The sequence below is a fragment of the Lepus europaeus genome, chromosome 1 (genome assembly GCF_033115175.1).
Source record: "Lepus europaeus isolate LE1 chromosome 1, mLepTim1.pri, whole genome shotgun sequence".
In the NCBI taxonomy this organism is placed as follows: domain Eukaryota; kingdom Metazoa; phylum Chordata; class Mammalia; order Lagomorpha; family Leporidae; genus Lepus; species Lepus europaeus.
The window spans coordinates 145,155,537-145,174,682 of record NC_084827.1 but is presented as its reverse complement, the minus strand read 5'-3'; the positions used below and the strand labels follow the sequence as shown (position 1 = coordinate 145,174,682).

Genomic DNA, 19,146 nt, shown 5'->3' with positions numbered 1-19,146 from the left:
GGAAGAAGGTATGGGCAAAGACCTTGAGGGTAGTAAGGGAGAGATGCTTGTCATGGCCTTCTGTATACCTTTCTTTTAAAGATTTATTTTATTTATTTGAAAGGCGGAGTTACAGAGAGAGAGAATCTTCCATCCACTGGTTCATTCCCCAAATGGCTACAACAGCCAGGGCTGGGCCAGACCAAAGCCAGGAACTTCCTCTGGGTCTCCTGCATAGATGCAGAGGCCTAAAGATGTGGCCCATCTTCCTTTGCCTTCCCGGGCCATAAGCAGGGAGCTGGATTGGAAGTGAAACAGCCGGGACTTGAACAGGCACCCATATGGTGTGCCGGCGCTACAGGCTGCAGCTTAACCTGCTGTGCCACGACGCTGGCTCCTATTCTGTATAACTTTCCTTTATGGTAGATAAAACTTGCCAGGTTTCTGTTGGTTGGTTTTTTTTTTTCCTTTGTCAGTGATGAACTTTAATCTTCAAATGAAAAAACGTTATAGTTCTTCCTTTAAAATCATTTGATGGTATTGTCACATACTGATTTTTTTTCTTGAAGGCTTGTCATATAAAGACAGAAACTTTTACCTATGAAGAGAAGGAACAACAGCTTGTCAATGACTGTGTTAAAGAACTTCGTAAGTGTTAACATGTTCTATTTCATGACCTTTATGCTATCACCAACTCAGAAATGAGATCAATGGTTTCAGTAGAAGTATCTCAAGAAACAATTTGAAATGGTTATTGAAAACCTTAGAAAATCACATTCAGCCTAAAACCCTAAATAAATATGATACCATGTATATTTTTAAGAAATGTATTTCTTTCAAATTACCTTTATTAAAGACCTGCATTTTTTTTAAGATTTATTTATTTGAGAGATAGAGTCACAGACAGAGAGAGGGAGAGACAGAGGGAAAGGTCTTCCGTCTCCTGGTTTACTCCCCAAATGGCCACAATGGCCAGAGCTCATCCAATCCAAAGCCAGGAGCCAGGATACTCCTCTGGGTCTCCCAGGCAGGTGCAGGGGCCCAAGCACCCGGGCTGTGTTCCACCACCCTCCCAGGCCATAGAAGAGAGCTGGATCAGAGGAAGAGCAGCTGGGACTTGAACCAGCGCCCATATGGGATACTGGCACCGTAGGTGGCAGCCTTACTGGCTATGCCATGGCACCAGCCCAAGACTTGTATTTCATAAGTTGTAGCATGTTAAAGTGAAAAGAATCAAAACTCTGATTTTGTTTATGAAGAAGTAGTCCTATAAAACCTGACCTTCAGAAGTATTTATTAAGTGCCAAATATATGTCTATATATGGATATGTTTTGGTTTGCGGTAATGTTAACCACGGTACTTTTAAGAATAAATCAGTAGGGGCCCTGCATTTGGTGTAGTGTTAGATGCCACTTGGGACATCTGCATCCTGTATTGGAGTGCCTGGGTCTGGGGCCTGGCTCCACTTCCTACTCCAGCTTCCTGTTAACGTGCACCCTATGTGGTGGCTCAAGTAGTTGGGTCCCTGCCACCCAGCTGGGAGACCCAGACTGAGTTCCTGGCTCCTGGCTCCTGGCTTCAGTCTACCCCAGCACCAGCTGTTGTAGGCAGTTGGGCAATGAACCAGTGAAAAGATCTCAGTTTATCTGTTTCTGTCTCTCAAATAAATGGCTAAAAAATTAAAAATAAATAAATATATCAGCTGAAAAAGACTGGCTTTGCTAGAGAAACATTGAATTTCTCTGTAAATATATAGGCTTTATGTTGAAAAAGGCAAATGTGATAGGTCAATTCATTCGGATGGTGGGCCTCCAAACGTGGCCTCTGAGACCCAGAAGGCATGGAAACGCAGCCTTCTGCACCAGCACCACCATCACTCACCCACCTTTGACACCGCAAAGTGCACACAAGAAGTGGCTTGCCCGAGAGCTCAGACAGGTCTCCTGCCTGCTAACTGCTATGCCTTGAAATATTACAGGTCTTCTGCCGATTTAAAAGGACTTTTATATGACACTGGAAAATTGTTTTTCTATTTGTGTTTAGATATCATATTTCCTATATAAAATAAAGGTTTATTTCCCCAGTAGCATTTCAGAGGTTCTATATGAGGTATATGCAAGAGTGGTGGCTTTGGGGCTGGCATTGTGGCACTGCAGGTTAAGCTACCACTTGCAATGCCAGCATCACAGTGTCAGTTTGAGTCCTGGTTGCTTTGCTTCTGATGTAGCTCCCTGATAACGCACCGGGAAAGCAGCGGAAGATGGCCCAAGTTGGGCCCCTGCCACCCACATGGAGTTCCAGGATCCTGGCTTCAGCCTGGACCAGCCCTGGCCCTTGAAGCCATTTGGGGAGTGATGGAAGATCTTTCTTTCTGTCTATCATTCTACCTTTCAAAAATAAATAAATAATTTTTTAAATATTTATTTGAAGGACAGAGTTACAGAGAGAAAATGAGAAAGAGAGAGCAAGATTTTCCATCTGTTGGTTCACTCCCCAGATGGCTGCAACAGCATGAGTTACACAACAGGATTAATTTCCATTTTTTGTGGGATTTTATTTGTGTTCCTAAAGAGTTCTCTAGACATAAATCAGATTATGTCTTAGCACTTACAGAGATGTACAGTTCACCTTGCTCTCCTTTCAGCCTTCAGTGCTTTATGAAGATTGGAGCAGATATATTTTTTACAAAGAAAAAGACTGAGGCAAAACCTTCAGCTGACTTGCCTTTACTAGTCACTTCTTAGCTTCATGGTCTCCTATTCACTCCCCAGCACTATCCTGCCCAGAAGAACTTTTTTTCTCTATGGGTTTCTCTGGTTTATTTTTTAAACTTGTACTAAAGAAAAATTTATCATCATAGCCCAGTGCTTGTTGTGTACAGAATTTTCCCATAGGCCATAGTTTGCCAACTATGTTTATATTAGTGGCACTGTGTTTATATTAATTTTTAAACTTTCACTTTGCTTCCAAGGTGAAACAAATGCTCAGATGTCCAGAATGACTGAAGAATTGTCAGGGAAGAGTGATGAACTGATTCGATACCAGGAAGAGATCTCCTCTCTCCTGTCTCAGATTGTAGATCTTCAGCACAAACTTAAAGAAGTAGGTTCATTCATTTGTTCAAATGACACCTGTTAAGTGCTGCTCTAGTACCTTGCACTCTGCTACGCGCTAGAAACATTGAGTCAAACACAGCCTCTGCCTTTCAGAATGCCTTCACCTGATTGTTAGTTTCATCTTTTCCATGTCATAAAATGTCATAAGTAACTGCTTTCACGTCACAGTTTCCCTCTGTAACATGAGAGCAGATTTTCTTCAGAATGTTGTGTGAATTACTACTTCTTGTGCATTGTCTGAACACCTTAATAGATTTTATATTCTGCCCATTTTATTGCTGTTATTTGACTTTTGAAACCTGAAGACCCTATACCCCAGAGAGAAACTCTGAAGATGTCTTTAGAAGAAAGTAGTTATATTTTATATGGGATGGCTTCACATGTCCCTTTTATTATGTCGCTAGCATGTGATTGAGAAGGAAGAGCTAAGACTTCACCTGCAAGCTTCCAAAGATGCCCAGCGACAGCTGACCATGGAGGTATAATGAATCTTCCTTTGTCTGGGGTAACTGCGGGGAAGGGGGCCCTCAGAGGGGGGAGTACTTCTATCATCTGCATGAATAACAATTACTGAAGGCGGATTGCCAGATTTAAAAGTGACAGCAGCAATAACAAAAGATTTTGTTGAAATTGTGAACTCTAAGAAGCAAAGCATTTTAAAAATCCTATCTCTGGTTGTGGCATAACGAGTTAAGCCACCACCTGCAACACTGGCATCCCATGTGGGCGCTGGTTCGGATCCTGGTAGCTCCATTTCCCATCCAACTCCCTGATAATGTACCTGAGAAAGCAGTGGAAGGTGGCCCAAGTATTTGGAGCCCCTGCACCCATGTGTGAGACCTGGATGGAGCTCTTGGCTCCTGGCTTCACCCTGGCCCAGCCCCAACTGCTGCTGCTATTTGAGAAGTGAACCAGCAGATGGAAGTTATCTCTCTCTCTGTCTTTCCCTCTATCTCTCTCTAACTCTGCCTTTCAAATAAATAAAAATAAATCTTCTTTTAAAAAATAAAAGTCCTGTCTCTTAAATTAATAGTGACAGCGTCCCCCAAAAACCTGCAGTTGTGTTTCTTTTTGTTTGTTTTTTGTTTTTGACAGGCAGAGTTAGACTGAGAGAGAGAGAGTCAGAGAGAAAGGTCTTCCTTTTCCGTTGGTTCACCCCCCTAAATGGCCGCCACAGCCGATGCGTTGTGGACGGCTCGCTGCGCCAATCAGAAGCCAGGTGCTTCTCCTGGTCTCCCATGCCGGTGCAGGGCCCAAGGACCTGGGCCATCCTCCACTGCCCTCCTGGGCCACAGCAGAGAGCTGGACTGGAAGAGGAGTAACCGGGAAAGAATCCGGCGCCCAAATCGGGACTAGAACCCTGGATGCTGGTGCCACAGGTGGAGGATTAGCCTAGTGAGCTGTGGCACCAGCCATTTCTTTAGAGGCTTATGTGCCTTAACTAGCCCTACAGTTTTTTTTTTTTTTTTTAAATTGGATACTTTTTAATAGTACTCTTTCCAAGTATGTTAGGAGAAATAAAACTCTCTTTTGTTCTGTTTATATAACAATTCTATATATTAGATATAACTCAGTAGCTCTTTAATATGCGTAAGAATCACGTGGAGAGCAGGTTTTTTTTTTTTTTTTTTTTTTTTTTTTTGGTATTGTAAATGCTGAGCCTGCTGCAAAAAAATTTTTTTTTAACTTTTATTTAATGAATATAAATTTCCAGTGTACAGCTTATGGATTACAATGGCTTCCCCCTCCCATAACTTCCCTCCCACCCGCAACCCTCCCCTCTCCCGCTCCCTCTCCCCTTCCATTTGCATCAAGATTCATTTTCAATTCTCTTTATATACAGAAGATCAATTTAGTATAAAGATTTCAACAGTTTGCACCCACATAGAAACACAAAGTGAAACATACTGTTTGAGTACTAGTTATAGCATTAAATCACAATGTACAGCACATTAAGGACAGAGATCCTACATGAGGAGCAAGTACACAGTGGCTCCTGTTGTTGACCCAACAAATTGACACTCTAGTTTATGGCGCCAGTAACCATCCTAGGCTGTCGTCATGAGTTGCCAAGGCTATGGAAGCCTTTTGAGTTCCCCAACTCTGATCATATTTAGACAAGGTCATAAAAGACAGAGTGAGGATAGTAACCAATGATCCTAAGAGTGGCATTTACCAGGTTTGAACAATTATACAGCATTAAGTGGGGAAGAGGACCATCAGTACACACAGGTTGGGAGTAGAGCCATTGGTGGTAAAGTAGAGGTTATGATTACAAAGGAATGAGGCCCAAGTGCACTAGACAGGGCCTAGAACAAAGGACAGAGTCATTATTAGAGGAGCTAAGAAAGGTGCTGTCTAAGCTACAAGTAATTTTTCTGATTGAGAGGCAAATAGAACCTGATAGAAGGGGCTTGATAATAATCTGGTGGGCTTTAGGCCTTATAAATTCAGAGGCCCAGACCTATCTATCTCTTCACATGGGGTATATCCTAAGGGAGGTGTGAACCTCCTAGGGGAAGGCACTCTGTTGACTTTCATTACTTGGCTGGCCTGGGAGGAGAGCTGGCCAGGTAAAGGCAGGGGGCATCTCTAACAAGAAATTTACAGTTCTGCCTGCAATGTTGCTGACCCGACTTGACCATCCCCTCAGCTGCAGTGGTCACTTTGGAAGTTGGGCTGAGTGAAGGGCTTTTCAGCTTAGAGCCAATAAGATCTGTGGCTCTGACCTGGGCATCCTTCGACTCCAGGGCAGGTCCATTTCCAGTGATCCAACTCTTGGCTGGCAGAGCTGCCAGGGCTCTTCACAAGCTGACTTCTGCTGAAGCCCAGGCTTACCACATTGAAAGCCACTGCAGTGGACTGGCTTGTTGGGTCTCCTTGAGGGCAGATCACTGTACAGATCAGCCATGAATAGGCCTGCCACCCATTGCTTCTGATGCCGAGCTTTCTTTTCCTCCTGGTTTGTGTTAAAGCAGACCAGAGGATGCAAGTCAAGGGAGTGCCCGTGTCCCATCTCTAATCTTCGGTGGCCTGAACTACAAGTCTATAGTCACAGGCATGTTCTGTAGTAGTTTTTCTAAGGTAGACAATGCCCATGAGGAAAATTATATTCTCACTTTAAAACTTTCTTTCCCTTTGGTCTGAAAGGGAGGTTTTTTCTACTTACTGTATACTTGGCTGATGGCGAAGTGAATCTAGCTATGAGATTATTATTTAAGTTCTTATTTTGGCTATGCTATTGCAGAAAAATGTTAGCCATCTCTTTTATAAGGTCTAAAGATTAAATTGTGCATCCTACAGATTCCTTCATAATAGAATTAGTTTCCTACCTTGAAGAGAATAGAGAAATGAAAGAACAAGTTGGGCTTAGAATAGAGAAATGAGGGAGCAAGTCCTAGATCGCTTGCTGACAATAGCAATATCACATGAATACTTAGCAAACAGTTTCAACCATTAGATAACAACTTAAGAAAACATTTACCAGGAGGTCCAATGCCTTCTATAAATTTTAAGAATCATGTATTTGAAAACACCTCTTAAATATCTAACATGGTGTAGTTTGTTTAGCCAGTAAACTTAAGCACAACCATCTAAAATGTTTTTAGTTTCTTTCTACCAACAAGTCTAAAACATATGATACACAGATTCAGGTCCCACAAATTAAAATGTATCTTTGATTGATTTTAGCAGCTTAAATTTATGGACAATCTTATCTATAAGCCATTTAAAATAAAACTCTTAATAAAATTTCCCCATGTGGACATACAATATGTACACACATATAACATAGCATAATAGACCAATATAGCAATTTTAATAATAGCTTTTAAAATCTTTAACTCTTTTTGTAGATTGCCAATTGATTTGAATTGCTTTTTCTTTTTAGTAACCTCAGTTAACCATACTTTCTCTCAGTTGGTACTGTTAATACATTATTGGCTTCATCTGTTTACAGAGCCATCCCAAAGTACTGAATACAATAAAAGTGGCTGGAAAAAGTCCATAGGAACCTATAGGAGGACAGCTAAACACAGAACCAACAACGCTTTAGTTTTATGAGCAGCACATCATATATAACTGTGGATGACAAAAGACTTTAAGTCGCCATGTTTAAAATTATAAACTCATCAGCCAACAAGAGGCACTTGCTTACTTCACAGTATTTTTGAAAGCACCTGTAGGATTTTACAAGTATTTAACCCTTTAGGCCTCTAGGGCTTTCTCATTAAGATAACTATCATGTCTAGTAACACAAGATCATTAGACTTTTTAATTCTCAAACATTTGTATTAATAGCATTTTCCATTATAGAAACTTAAAGTCTGGTACCACATCACATCTTGACAGTCCTTCTAATATAATCCAAATAGACTGATTAGTTGGTGTCTCTATAAGATGAGAGACATAGGTCCTTCGATTTTTTCAGCTGGGCCCAAACTGGAAAAACCAAAGTCCAGGATTTACTGGAAATTTTAGAGACCAGATTGTTTGAAACTTTGATTTTTTGAATGCCTGTCAAGAATGCCAAGAAGGCTCAAAATCCAAAATATCTGGTTGAAATAAGATTTCTTAAAATCATGACATAACATAGACCAAATTTGATCATTGTTACAAGGTGATTATTCAAATTTTTGAAAAAAGCACATATTTAAATAACCCATAGCTCTTAATAAAAATTCAGCTGTTTTTGAACAATTAGAATTTAACAGACATCAAGAGAACATAATAGATTACTTTAACACATTGCTTTAACAGAGCATCAGAGTTTAATTCTATGTCAAAGAGAAATTGAGCTTCCTGTGATCTTTTGCTGTGAGGTTTCCTTCCTTTACCTTCTTTCATATTGGTGACCATGTTTCTGTGTTTCTGTGTGTAACACATCTTTAAGCATCTTTTGCAGGGCAGGATGAGTGGCAACAAATTCTTTCAGTTTCTGTTTGCTATGAAAAGTCACGAGAGCAGGTTTTAGATAGAGGTTCCCAGGCACCATCCCAAGACTTTCTAATTCAGTTGGTCTAGAGTGAGGGCCTAGAATCTGCCTTTTAAATAAGCATCCCCAGCCCTAGTGATCCTGATGAGTTGGTGCACCTACTGTACCCAAAGAGAGTTTTGCAGTTAGAAGATGCTCTGAAAGAATGTACTCTTTTACCAGACTTGTGTATCTTAATTGTAAAGAAGGTTCTGAAACAAAAGAAGAAAAATTACTTTTTTAGGATTTTGAGAACCCTGACATCAAAAATAATACTTTATGGACTCTTGATGTTTTCACTTACATACTCGGGAGTGATGTTTAAAAGGAAGAGTTAATATTTCGCTAACCCTAATTTGACCATCCCTATTATATTCCCTCTGTACACTTTGGGGGGCTATGAACCATTAAATAGCGAATTGTCAGTTCTAATGGTCTCAGCTAGATTTCAGATTTTTGCAAAGTCACATTTATGTGTAATTTCGGCCAAGATGCCCTTAATTGCTTGCAGTTTGAGGGTGCTCTCTTTGCTTAGTTTGCTTCAGGCTCTTTGAATGCAAATGGTACTCATAAAGTTCATGAGCCCTTTGGATGCTCGTCCCAATGGTTTTTTCCCTGCTTTGTTATTTCCAGAAGATAATACAGTATTCTGCCATCCTTTCTTTCAGTTGCATGAGTTACAGGACAGGAATATGGAGTGTCTGGGAATGTTACATGAATCCCAAGAAGAAATAAAGGAGCTTCGTAATAGAACTGGCCCTGCCGCTCATCTCTACTACTCCCAGACGTATGGAGATTTTACCGGGGTGAGGAGCTGAGAGAGATGCTGTACATTTAAAGTGACCTGGCTAAGACTGGATTGGCCTGGTGTCTTAGGATGATGCAAAGCATCTTGAGAGAGATAATATGATTTGTTTTTGTTTCTGGAATCTACTGATTTAGACCTTAATTTGTACATCTGCATCCTCCTTAGTATGGTTATTCATTCCATTGATGACCTCACAGGTTTGCTGTAAAATGTGAGATGAACTCTAAGGAAATTGGGTGCCATAGAGCTACTTAAACTTGGGTCATCCTACCCTAGGCCCACCACCTGCCACTTATTTAAACAGTCATTTGAGCCCACAAAACCTCTTGTATTTCTTGGTGTGTTTAACTCCAGTTAGAGTATACAATCCATAACAACAGGACTCAAGTTTGTTTAATTTATTAATAAACAGTATTTTAATGAAAAACATTAGTAAAGACCTCTGAGTGTATGCCAGATTTTGTAATGTTAGTTCAAAGAGTTATTTTAGCAATCAGGTTCTTAAACAAAATGTGCGATGCCATGAAATTTTTTGAAAAACCAAAACTGTAAATTTTAGTAGATTTTGGTAAGAGTACAGGCAAAACTTTTGTTTTTTAATTTATTTTGAAATAATTTAAAACTTAGAATAAAGTTCCCAGGATAGTACAAAGAACTATCACATGTCTTTCTCCTAGATCCTTCAGTTTTTGCCATTGTCATTCACTGTTTTTCCGAGCCCCCTTAACAACAAGTTGCAAAGACACCCTGTTACTCCTTGGTCCTTAAGTGTGTATTTGCTGAAAACAAGGGCACTCTCCCACGTGACCATAGTACAGCTGTCAACATCAGGAAGTTGACTTGACACAACACGATCATCTAACACAGAAGGACAGTTCACATTTTGCCCACTTTCCCAATGATGTCTTTTAAAGGATACATTGCCCTTAGCTGTTTCAAGCTAGGACAGTTTTTATTTTTATTTTTTGTCTTCCATGACCTTTGGAGAATATCTTCAGTTTTGGCTTCTCCAATATTTCCCTGAGATTAGATTCAGATAATTCATTTTTGCCAGAAATAATGCCACATTCTTCTTAGTGCCTTGTGTCTGAAGGCACACAGTGTCTGTTTATCCCATTACTGGTGGTGTTAATTCACTTTCATTTCTTGGTTAAAATAGTGTCTGTTAATTTTCATCACTGAAAAATAAATTAGTGTTAATTTTGTTAATTAACTATAATTATCACTAATGAACTTTATAGTGAAAAATATTGGCAGATAACTACTTCAGCCAAGTGGTCAAAGATCACTTGTGGGGAGATACTTTGAAACCAAGTGCCTCCTCATCATTCTCATCAAACTTTTACCCTCTAGTTTTAGTACCCATTGATGGTTCTTATCTGATTCAGTTACTGTAATAATTGCCAAATGGTGATTTTCTAATTCCATCATTTTTCCAACTTTTTTAGTCATGACAGTAGAGACTCATAGATTTCTATTTTATTCAGTAGATTATAAGCCATTACTATTAATTTCTTTTGATGCTTAAATTGTCCCAGATATGGTCAGAGAGATCTCTTTCAGTTTCGTCTTGTACTTCCCTGATCCAGTCTTGGAATCAGCCATTTGACCAAGGAACTCTGGTTACTTTGAGGAATGGGATTTAAAATTCCAGATCTGGGTAGATTACACCCACTGCCACTAACATATCATAGTTTCTAAGCCCTCTGGTGGAGAGAGCTTGCAGATACTTGCATTTCATACATATACTCACACAATACAATACACGTGTCCATTCCTCTACCTGTATCCGTATCATCCATCTATGTATATTAGCAGTCAGGACCTCCTGGCAGTACCTCCAGTCCCAGTCGTCCTCAGCTCAGCCCCTCTGAGCATGCTGCCCCTGCGAGTTGAACCTTCCTCTCTGACCGGGGGAAGAAGAAACTCCCCTGTTTTCTTTCATCAGTTTTCTAATATTGTAGAAGCTATACGTGTTTGTTATAGATAAGTTTGAGTTACAGAAAAGGAAAAAGAAATTGTTAAATACCACTAAATCCTACCCTCTACAGAATCCCTATTAGCTCTTGGTTTTGGCCTTTCAGACTTTATTTATGTGTCTGCACATGTAATATTTTCTACTTATACTGTTTTCTTCTGATTTCCGGTAAAAATATATCATGAAAAGGTAGTTGGTTCTTATTCAAAAGTTGGTTCCAGGATGTCCCTTTTTTTCCCCTGAATTTTAGCCTGTGACTATTTTCTTTCTTTCTTTTCTTTTCTTTCTTTCTTTCTTTTTTTTTTTTAGAACACTAAACATACAGGATGATAAAGACTCTATTAATTCCTATAAGGGCAATAATCACTTTGGGATTTCAAATTCTTTTTCTTAGGAATCGTTAGCAGCTGAAATTGAGGGGACCATGCGTAAAAAATTGAGTTTGGATGAGGAATCCTCTCTCTTTAAACAAAAGTAAGTACAGATCACATATGTTGTCATTCAGCCACTGGAATGCAAATTTAAAAAGCGTAACCCAAAATGATAAATATTATGAGACTCAGTCATAAGTCGCTTAGATTTAGTTTTTCCTCACAATGTCCTCATTTGTGAGAAAGTCCTGTGGTTCTGCAATAGTAATGAACATGTCTTTTCTTGACAGAGCCCAACAGAAACGGGTATTTGATACTGTTAAGGTCGTCAATGACGCACGAGGCCGCACTGTCCCACTGCCAGCTCTGCTGCCCATCCCAGGCTCCAACCGTTCAAGTGTCATCATGACAGCAAAACCTTTTGAATCTGGTTTACAGCAAACAGAGGACAAACCACTCCTGAACCAGGGAAGCAACTCAGAGGAGATTCCGGGGTAAGCAGCTTGGATCATGGCAGTGGTTGTGTGTTTTTGGTAGCATATACCAGATTCATGTACTCGAATTCCAGCATTATTCTACACTGTCCCAAGAAGGTTCTGGAACTTTCTGCTTTCAGTTTTGAGGTCCTGTATCATCACTGGTAGGATAGATCATGAGCTGGATTTCAGAGCTGGATGCTGGGCACAACAGTTAAGTTGCCACATGGGATATCTGCATCCCATGTCAGAGGGCCTGGTTCAAGTCCAGGCTGCTCTGCTTCTGATCTGGCTTCCTGCTAAGGAGCACCCTCAGAAGCAGCAGGTGATGACTAAGTACTTGTGACCCTGCCACCCTGTGGGAGACCTGCATTGAGTCCTGGATTCCTAGCTTCAACCTGGTCCAGCCCTGGCTATTGTGGGCATGTGGAGAGTGAACCAGGGGTTAGGAGGTCTCTATCTGTCTCTCTGTGTTTCTCTATCTTTTTACCTTTCAAACAAAATGAAAATAAATATATATATATATATATATATATATATATATTTAGGAAGTGAAATTTTCATAAAGGTTTCTGGAGCGAGGGGCTAGCATTGTGGCAGAACAGGTTAAGCCTGCGCCTGGGACTCCAGCATCCCCTATGAGCCCTGGTGTGAGTCCTGGCTGCTCCACTTCCAATCCAGCTCTGTGCTAATGCACCTGGGAAGGCAGCGACATTGATCCAATTGCTTGGGCCCCTGCCATCCACATAGGAAACCTAGATAGAATTCCAGACTTCGGTTTCAGCCTGGCCCACCCCTGGATGTTGGGGGCTTTGGGGGGGTGAAACAGCAGGTGGAAGTTCTCTCTCTCTCTCTCTCTCTGCCTTTCAAATGAATAAATCTTTTTTTTAAAAAATTAGTTTTTGGAGTGCAAAAGCTATAATTAAGTGTATTCAAAACAGATCTTGCATTTAACCCTAAAATTTTAGGATTTTCTTCTTTGGTGTTACAAAGTTTGAGCCTAAACGTTCATGTGCATATTTGTTTGACTCTGTTTGCTTGTTGGCACAAATGCTTCAGATGAGACTTTCTCATGAACTGTACTTTCTGAACTGCTTTGGTTCTTTGAGAATAAACAATAAGTTTGAATATATATTGAGACCAACAGGTTGCTCTTATTTTTTGCTTCTTTGTATTAATTCAGTTCACTGAATTACACATGACTAGAAGTTAAATGGCTTTCCTGGAAAGTTAGCTGCAGGATAGATGTTTGGTACCTGAGAAATATCTCTACTAATACAAAAATCCAGCACCTGGTCTACCGTGGGCCATGCTATGTTGAAAAGTGAAAAAAATGGCTGGCGCCGCGGCTCACTAGGCTAATCCTCCGCCTTGCGGCGCTGGCACACCGGGTTCTAGTCCCGGTCGGGGCACCAATTCTGTCCTGGTTGCCCCTCTTCCAGGCCAGCTCTCTGCTGTGACCAGGGAGTGCAGTGGAGGATGGCCCAAGTGCTTGGGCCCTGCACCCGCGTGGGAGACCAGGAGAAGCACCTGGCTCCTGGCTTCGGATCAGTGCGGTGCACCGGCTGCAGCGCGCCTACCGCGGCGGCCATTGGAGGGTGAACCAATGGCAAAGGGAGGACCTTTCTCTCTGTCTCTCTCTCACTGTCCACTCTGCCTGTCAAAAAAAAAGAAAAAAGAAAAGTGAAAAAAATGTGTTAGAGAACTATGAAAATGCACTATAATACAATTCTTATTTTCTTTAAAATGTTCTGAAATATCCTTAGGGGATTCTGTGGCCCAAAGTTGATTTTTTTCACATTTCAATATTTTTTAAAAGATTTATTTATTTATTTGAAAGTCAGAGTTACACAGAAAGAGGAGAGGCAGAGAGAGAGAAGTCTTCTATCCACTGGTTCACTCCCTAGTTGGCCACAACAACCAGAGCTTCGCCAATCTGAAGCCAGGAGCCAGGAGCTTCCTCCGGGTCTCCCATGCTGGTACAGGGACCCAAGGACTTGGGCCATCTTGTACTGCTTTCCCAGGCCATAGCAGAGAGCTGGATTGGAAGAGGAGCAGCCAGGATGCAAACCGGTGCCCATATGGGATACCAGCACTGTAGGCGGTGGCTTTACCTGCTACACAACAGCTCCGGCCCCTGCAATATTTTTTAAATTGTATGTTTTGCAATTAATGGCATGTCAGAATTTTTGTTTTTAAAGATGCAGTGGGTATTTTTAAAAGATTTATTCATTTATTTGAAAACAAATATGGAGAGAGAGAGAGAGAGATCAGTCCTCCATCCACTGGTTCACTCTCCAAATAACTGCAACAGCCAAGGCTGGGCTGGGCTGAAATCAGGAGCCAGGAGCTTCTTCCGGGTCTCCCATGTGGGTACAAGGGGCCCATGTACTTGGGCCATCTTCCGTTGCTTCCCCAGGCACATTAGCAGGGATCTGGGTAGAAAGTGGAGTAGCCAGGACTTGCACCTGTGCCATTATGGGATGCTGGCTCTGCAGGTGGAGGCTTAACCTTCTACGCTACAGTGCCGCCCCATGTCAGAATTTAATGGGTAGCATTTTTTTCCTTTATTTATAGTATATAAAATAGTGATACTTTTCACAGTTGATGATAAATATCAGTGAAATATGATTTTTACTTTTCTGACTAATCTGAACTTATAGATGTTCTTATCTGCAGATTCCTTAAACTAGAGAAGTTACGTCACCATGACAAAAAAGTCCATTTGTTTGCCTTTCTGAAGTCATGTGAAATGATCTGGACAAATGAAATGTAGAAGTCCCGGTTTGGTGTTATCCTGTATTCCAGATACTTAAGATCAGTCTCTTGAGCGCTCACCATTATTGAAGGGAGAGGTCTAGGCTGTGCTCCTGACCCTGATGATCATGATCTCATTCCATGAATATGACTTTCTTGTAGGGAATCACAGCCAGTGGGCCACCCAGGACCCTCTGCAGATAGCGACTTGGCTACCGCACTCCATCGCCTTAGCCTGCGTCGACAGAACTATTTGAGTGAGAAGCAGTTCTTTGCAGAAGAATGGGAGAGGAAGATCCAGGTTCTGGCTGACCAGAAGGAAGGGTTTAGTGGCTGCCTCACCCCTACAGAGAGCCTGGCCTCTCTCTGCACTGACCAGTCGGAGCTCACGGACCTCAGCAGTGCTAGTTGCCTTCGGAGTTTTATGCCAGAAAAATTACAAATTGTCAAGCCCCTTGAAGGTACAGAATCAGTAGGGAACCTTTCCAAGCTGCATGCCATGGGACTTTGCTATCTCGGGAATTGAGATTTGTGCTGTAATTGTGAGAGTACTGTGGGCAGAAGCTATCGTTATTACCCGTAAATCTCACTGTTGGGGTGATAGTCCTTGGAAGTACCTGTGGAAAATTAGGGAATGGAGAGATTTTCATTCTCTAAGCCATGAGCTGTCGGTTCTCTCTACTGATATGTGATATAAGTGCCAGGACTTTCCCTATCCTGTATCATTGAGAGCAGGTTCCATGCTAAGATGGACAGAGTGTGATAAGTGAAAATGATCTAGAGGTAATTCTTCACCTTTACCTTCCTTTCCAGAAACAATTCTTTACCCAAGGGATATAATTGGCTTAGAGCTGTTTGTGCATATATTTTTCTTTTCTGTTTCTTTTTCTTTTTTGCAGTTGTTTAATTTCATTTTCTATTCTCTCGTAAGATAGAACTTGAATTCAAAATAGATGTGCCTTTTTGATAGAACATTGACAATCCTTGAATGACTTTTTTTTTGTCATTATCATGAAAGAGTTGTACAGTAAACAAAAATTTGAGTAGATAACCTTATGTAAGAACCCCTAAAACTCAGTGGTTCAGTTATTTAATTTTATTCATTGCTAATCAGTACAGGTATTCATTAGAGTTGGCATTTTCAGAATGAAACAACTACAGTGGTGTAATTAGATATTTCATCTGGTGCGAGTGCTTGGGCTGATCACTCACTACTACTCTGTAGTCTGGGACCAACAAGATGCACCTTTGATTTTATCATCTCCTTCATTTTCCTGCTCTCCAGTGGAGCCTGGGGAAAGGAGAATTATGAGCAGCATGGAGAAGTATGCAAATAAAAGTGAAAATTCAGTATGTCTTCCAACCTAGGATCCTGCTTTTGGCTTCCAAATTTGTAGACCTAACTCCAGGCCAAGGGAGTATTTATGTACATATATAATTATAATAAATATATGCAAATACCTATAACAACCAGGACTGAAGTCAGGAGCCAGGAACTCAATCCAGGTCTTCCATGAGTATGCCGGGAATCCAGTTACTTGTGAGTCATCACCTTTACCTCCTGAGGTCCGCTTTGGCAGGAAGTTGGAGTCTAGAGGCAGAGCTGGGAATCAAACCTAGGCACTCAAGTGGATCTGGGCATCTTAACCACCAGGCTAAATGCCTGCTCTACCAGTAGTTATTCTTATCTGAGAAAACAACAACTCCCCTCTGAGATGCATGTCTTCTTTCTCGGCACTGCCTCGGCCTGTTAGTTCCTAAGAAAGACGTCATCTTGGGGCAAGCATTTGGCACAGTGGTTACCATGCCACTTGGGATGCCCATATCCCATCTCAGAGTAAAAGCTGGGCTCAAGTCCCAGCTCCAATTCCAATTCCAGTTTCCTGCTGATGAGCACCCTGGAGGTAACAGGTGATGGCTCAAGTACTTAGGTCCCTGCCACCCATAGAGGAGACTTGGATTGAGTTCTGGGCTCCTGGCTTCAGCCTGGTCCAGTCCTGGCTGTTGCAGGCATTTGGAGAGTGAATCAGTAATAGAAGATCTCTCTCTCTCTCTTTCTGTCTCTATTTTTCTCTTTCTGCCTTTCAAACAAAATTAAAAAAAAAAAAACTTTAAAAAATATCCATTTTCTCACCCATTCTAGAAGTCCTTTTTAAAGTTAACATCTGTAGGAGACACATGTTTTATTCACAGCTTCACCATCTTGTCAGTCTTCCACAGAGAACTTTAATTTGCAAATTTTGCCAATATATTAAGAACAAATGAGTATTTTTGTTACTGTTGTTAGTACACACAATTTTAGCTCCTATTTGAAAATCGAAGATTTTGGGGAAATGTAAGCATGCCTTTTCCTTTGTGTCTTTGCCTTGCGTGTTCAGGATCACAAACCCTGCACCACTGGCAGCAGCTTGCGCAGCCAAATCTGGGAACCATTCTTGACCCACGGCCGGGCGTCATTACGAAAGGCTTTACCCAGCTGCCCCAGGACGCCATCTATCACATCTCAGACTTAGAAGAGGATGATGAGGAAGGCATCACTTTTCAGGTTCAGCAGCCTCATCAAGGGGAGCAGACGCCGTCCGTATCCAAGCCAGTAGCAGGGATCTTCCTACCGCCCATCACTTCCACGAGTGGACCAGTGACAGGTAAGGAGCATGTGTGTTTGAGTATGGTCTCCTAGGCGGTAGTACTCGCCTGCCGTCTGCTCAGCCGGCCGCCTCTGCTCAGAGCTCCCTGGAGTGTGCTCAACCCTGAGTGTAAGATAATGAAAATCTGCAGCATTAGTGACCTTCCTGATTCTCTGCTCTGTGTCTTAGCCGGCCTGCAGAAGTAGAGAGGGCAGTGAGTTGCAAACCTTTTGGAACCAGAATCTCCCTACACTCTTAAAAATCATTGTAAACTCCTGGAGTTTATCTGCCATGGTCCTTGGCTGGGCAAAACCAGGAACCCAATCCAAGCCTCTCATTTGAGTGGCAGAAACGGAGTCACTTGAGCCATCACTGCTGCTTCCCGAGGTGTGTGTTTGCAAGAAGCTGGAATTGGGAGCTGCAGCAGGCAACAAACCGGAGCACCTGTGGAACAGGTGTGTGAGCGTGAAGGCATCCACCCACGTCCCGTAGCAGAGTGCCCACTGGAGTCCCAGCTGCTCCACTTCTGATCAGGCACCCGGGAAGGCAGTGGTTGAAGACCCAAACACTTGGGCCCCTGAAACCCACGTGGCAGACCCTGATGGAGTTCCTGACTCCTGGCTTCAGCCTGGCCCAGACATGCTGTTGCAGCCATTTGGATAATGAAACAGTTGATGAAAAATATCTCTGTCCCTCTGTGTGTGTGTGTGTGATTTTGCCTCTCAAATGAATAAATCTTAAAATTAAAAAAAAAAATCCCAGGTGCTCTGATACAGGACATGGGCACATGGACATTCTAATCCATGACTTAACCACTAAGGTGCCACCCACCCCTCACCACACTTTGAGAAACACTGGGTAGATAATTTGTCCACATGCTGTAAATGACTAGATCTTGAATTTTTAAATGTTTTTTTTCCAAAATGTGTTTTTTCTCATTTCTAAGTTTCTAAGCTTTTTTAATGCCTTTTGATTTTCTAGTTTTAAAGTATTGAAAGATTTAGCTCTATTAACCATTTGATGTTATATGGTTTTTTTTTTTTTTTTTTTTTTTTTTTTTTTTTGACAGAGTGGACAGTGAGAGAGAGACAGAGAGAAAGATCTTCCTTTGCTGTTGGTTCACCCTCCAATGGCCGCTGCGGCTGGCGCACCACGCTGATCCGAAGCCGGGAGCCAGGTGCTTCTCCTGGTCTCCCATGTGGGTGCAGGGCCCAAACACTTGGGCCATCCTCCACTGCACTCCCGGGCCACAGCAGAGAGCTAGACTGGAAGAGGGGCAACCGGGACAGAACTGGCGCCCTGACTGGGACTAGAACCCGGTGTGCCAGCGCCGCAAGGCGGAGGATTAGCCTATTGAGCCGCGGCGCCGGCCTATACAGTCTTTATATTTTCATTTCCAGAGTTGAGGATTTTTAGTACAGAAGACATTTGATAAGTGCTGTATTATTAACTCATAATGATGAACTTTTTACCTTATTAATCTAGTCTTTTAATTTCGTGTTTGGTTCCCTAAAACCTACTATCACAGTTGCAACCTCAAACCCAGGGAAGTGTCTGTCCAGCACAAACTCGACTTTCACCTTCACCACCTGTCGGATATTACATCCCTCAGACATCACCCAGGTCACGCCCAGGTAAAAGCGTCTGGGAGATCTGCCTGTCATTTCTTTTCTGCATTATGTTTTCACAAGTTTCTTTTTTAAATTACCTTCATTTTAAGTTTCGGAATCTTACTATTCTATGAAAATTTGCCTTTAGAATATTTTCATGTTGTATTTTCTTATTTGATCACTGTAACCCTCTGAAGTAGGCAGGGCAAGTGTTGTATAAAATGGAGAAACTGAGGCACAGGATGTGTACATGATGGGTGTGAGGGCAGACAGCTAGTAAGTGACCCAGCTGGGGCTGTACCTGAGTTAGCCAGACTGCAAGGCCCAAGGGACGAGTGCTCTACACAAGAACACCCTCACTGCTAACACTGCCTGCAAATCCAGGGGTTCCCAAGACCACGCTCCTGGCCAGTAATTTGCTAATCAGACTCACAGAACTCGCAGAAAGCTG

The 19,146-nt window shown here is 41.9% G+C and overlaps 1 protein-coding gene across 2 annotated transcripts in view; it reads left to right on the top strand.

Annotated features, from left to right (window-relative positions):
* Positions 1-19,146, top strand: part of TRAK2 (trafficking kinesin protein 2) — a 69,695-nt gene that overhangs the window by 45,672 nt on the left and 4,877 nt on the right. For both annotated transcript variants that reach the window (XM_062189966.1, XM_062189963.1), the window contains exons 7-15: positions 549-627; positions 2,952-3,082; positions 3,501-3,575; positions 8,737-8,874; positions 11,249-11,328; positions 11,516-11,719; positions 14,621-14,919; positions 16,837-17,103; positions 18,614-18,719. In XM_062189966.1, coding sequence (XP_062045950.1) covers positions 549-627; positions 2,952-3,082; positions 3,501-3,575; positions 8,737-8,874; positions 11,249-11,328; positions 11,516-11,719; positions 14,621-14,919; positions 16,837-17,103; positions 18,614-18,719 — 1,379 coding nt within the window. The remainder of the gene's footprint in view (positions 1-548; positions 628-2,951; positions 3,083-3,500; positions 3,576-8,736; positions 8,875-11,248; positions 11,329-11,515; positions 11,720-14,620; positions 14,920-16,836; positions 17,104-18,613; positions 18,720-19,146) is intronic.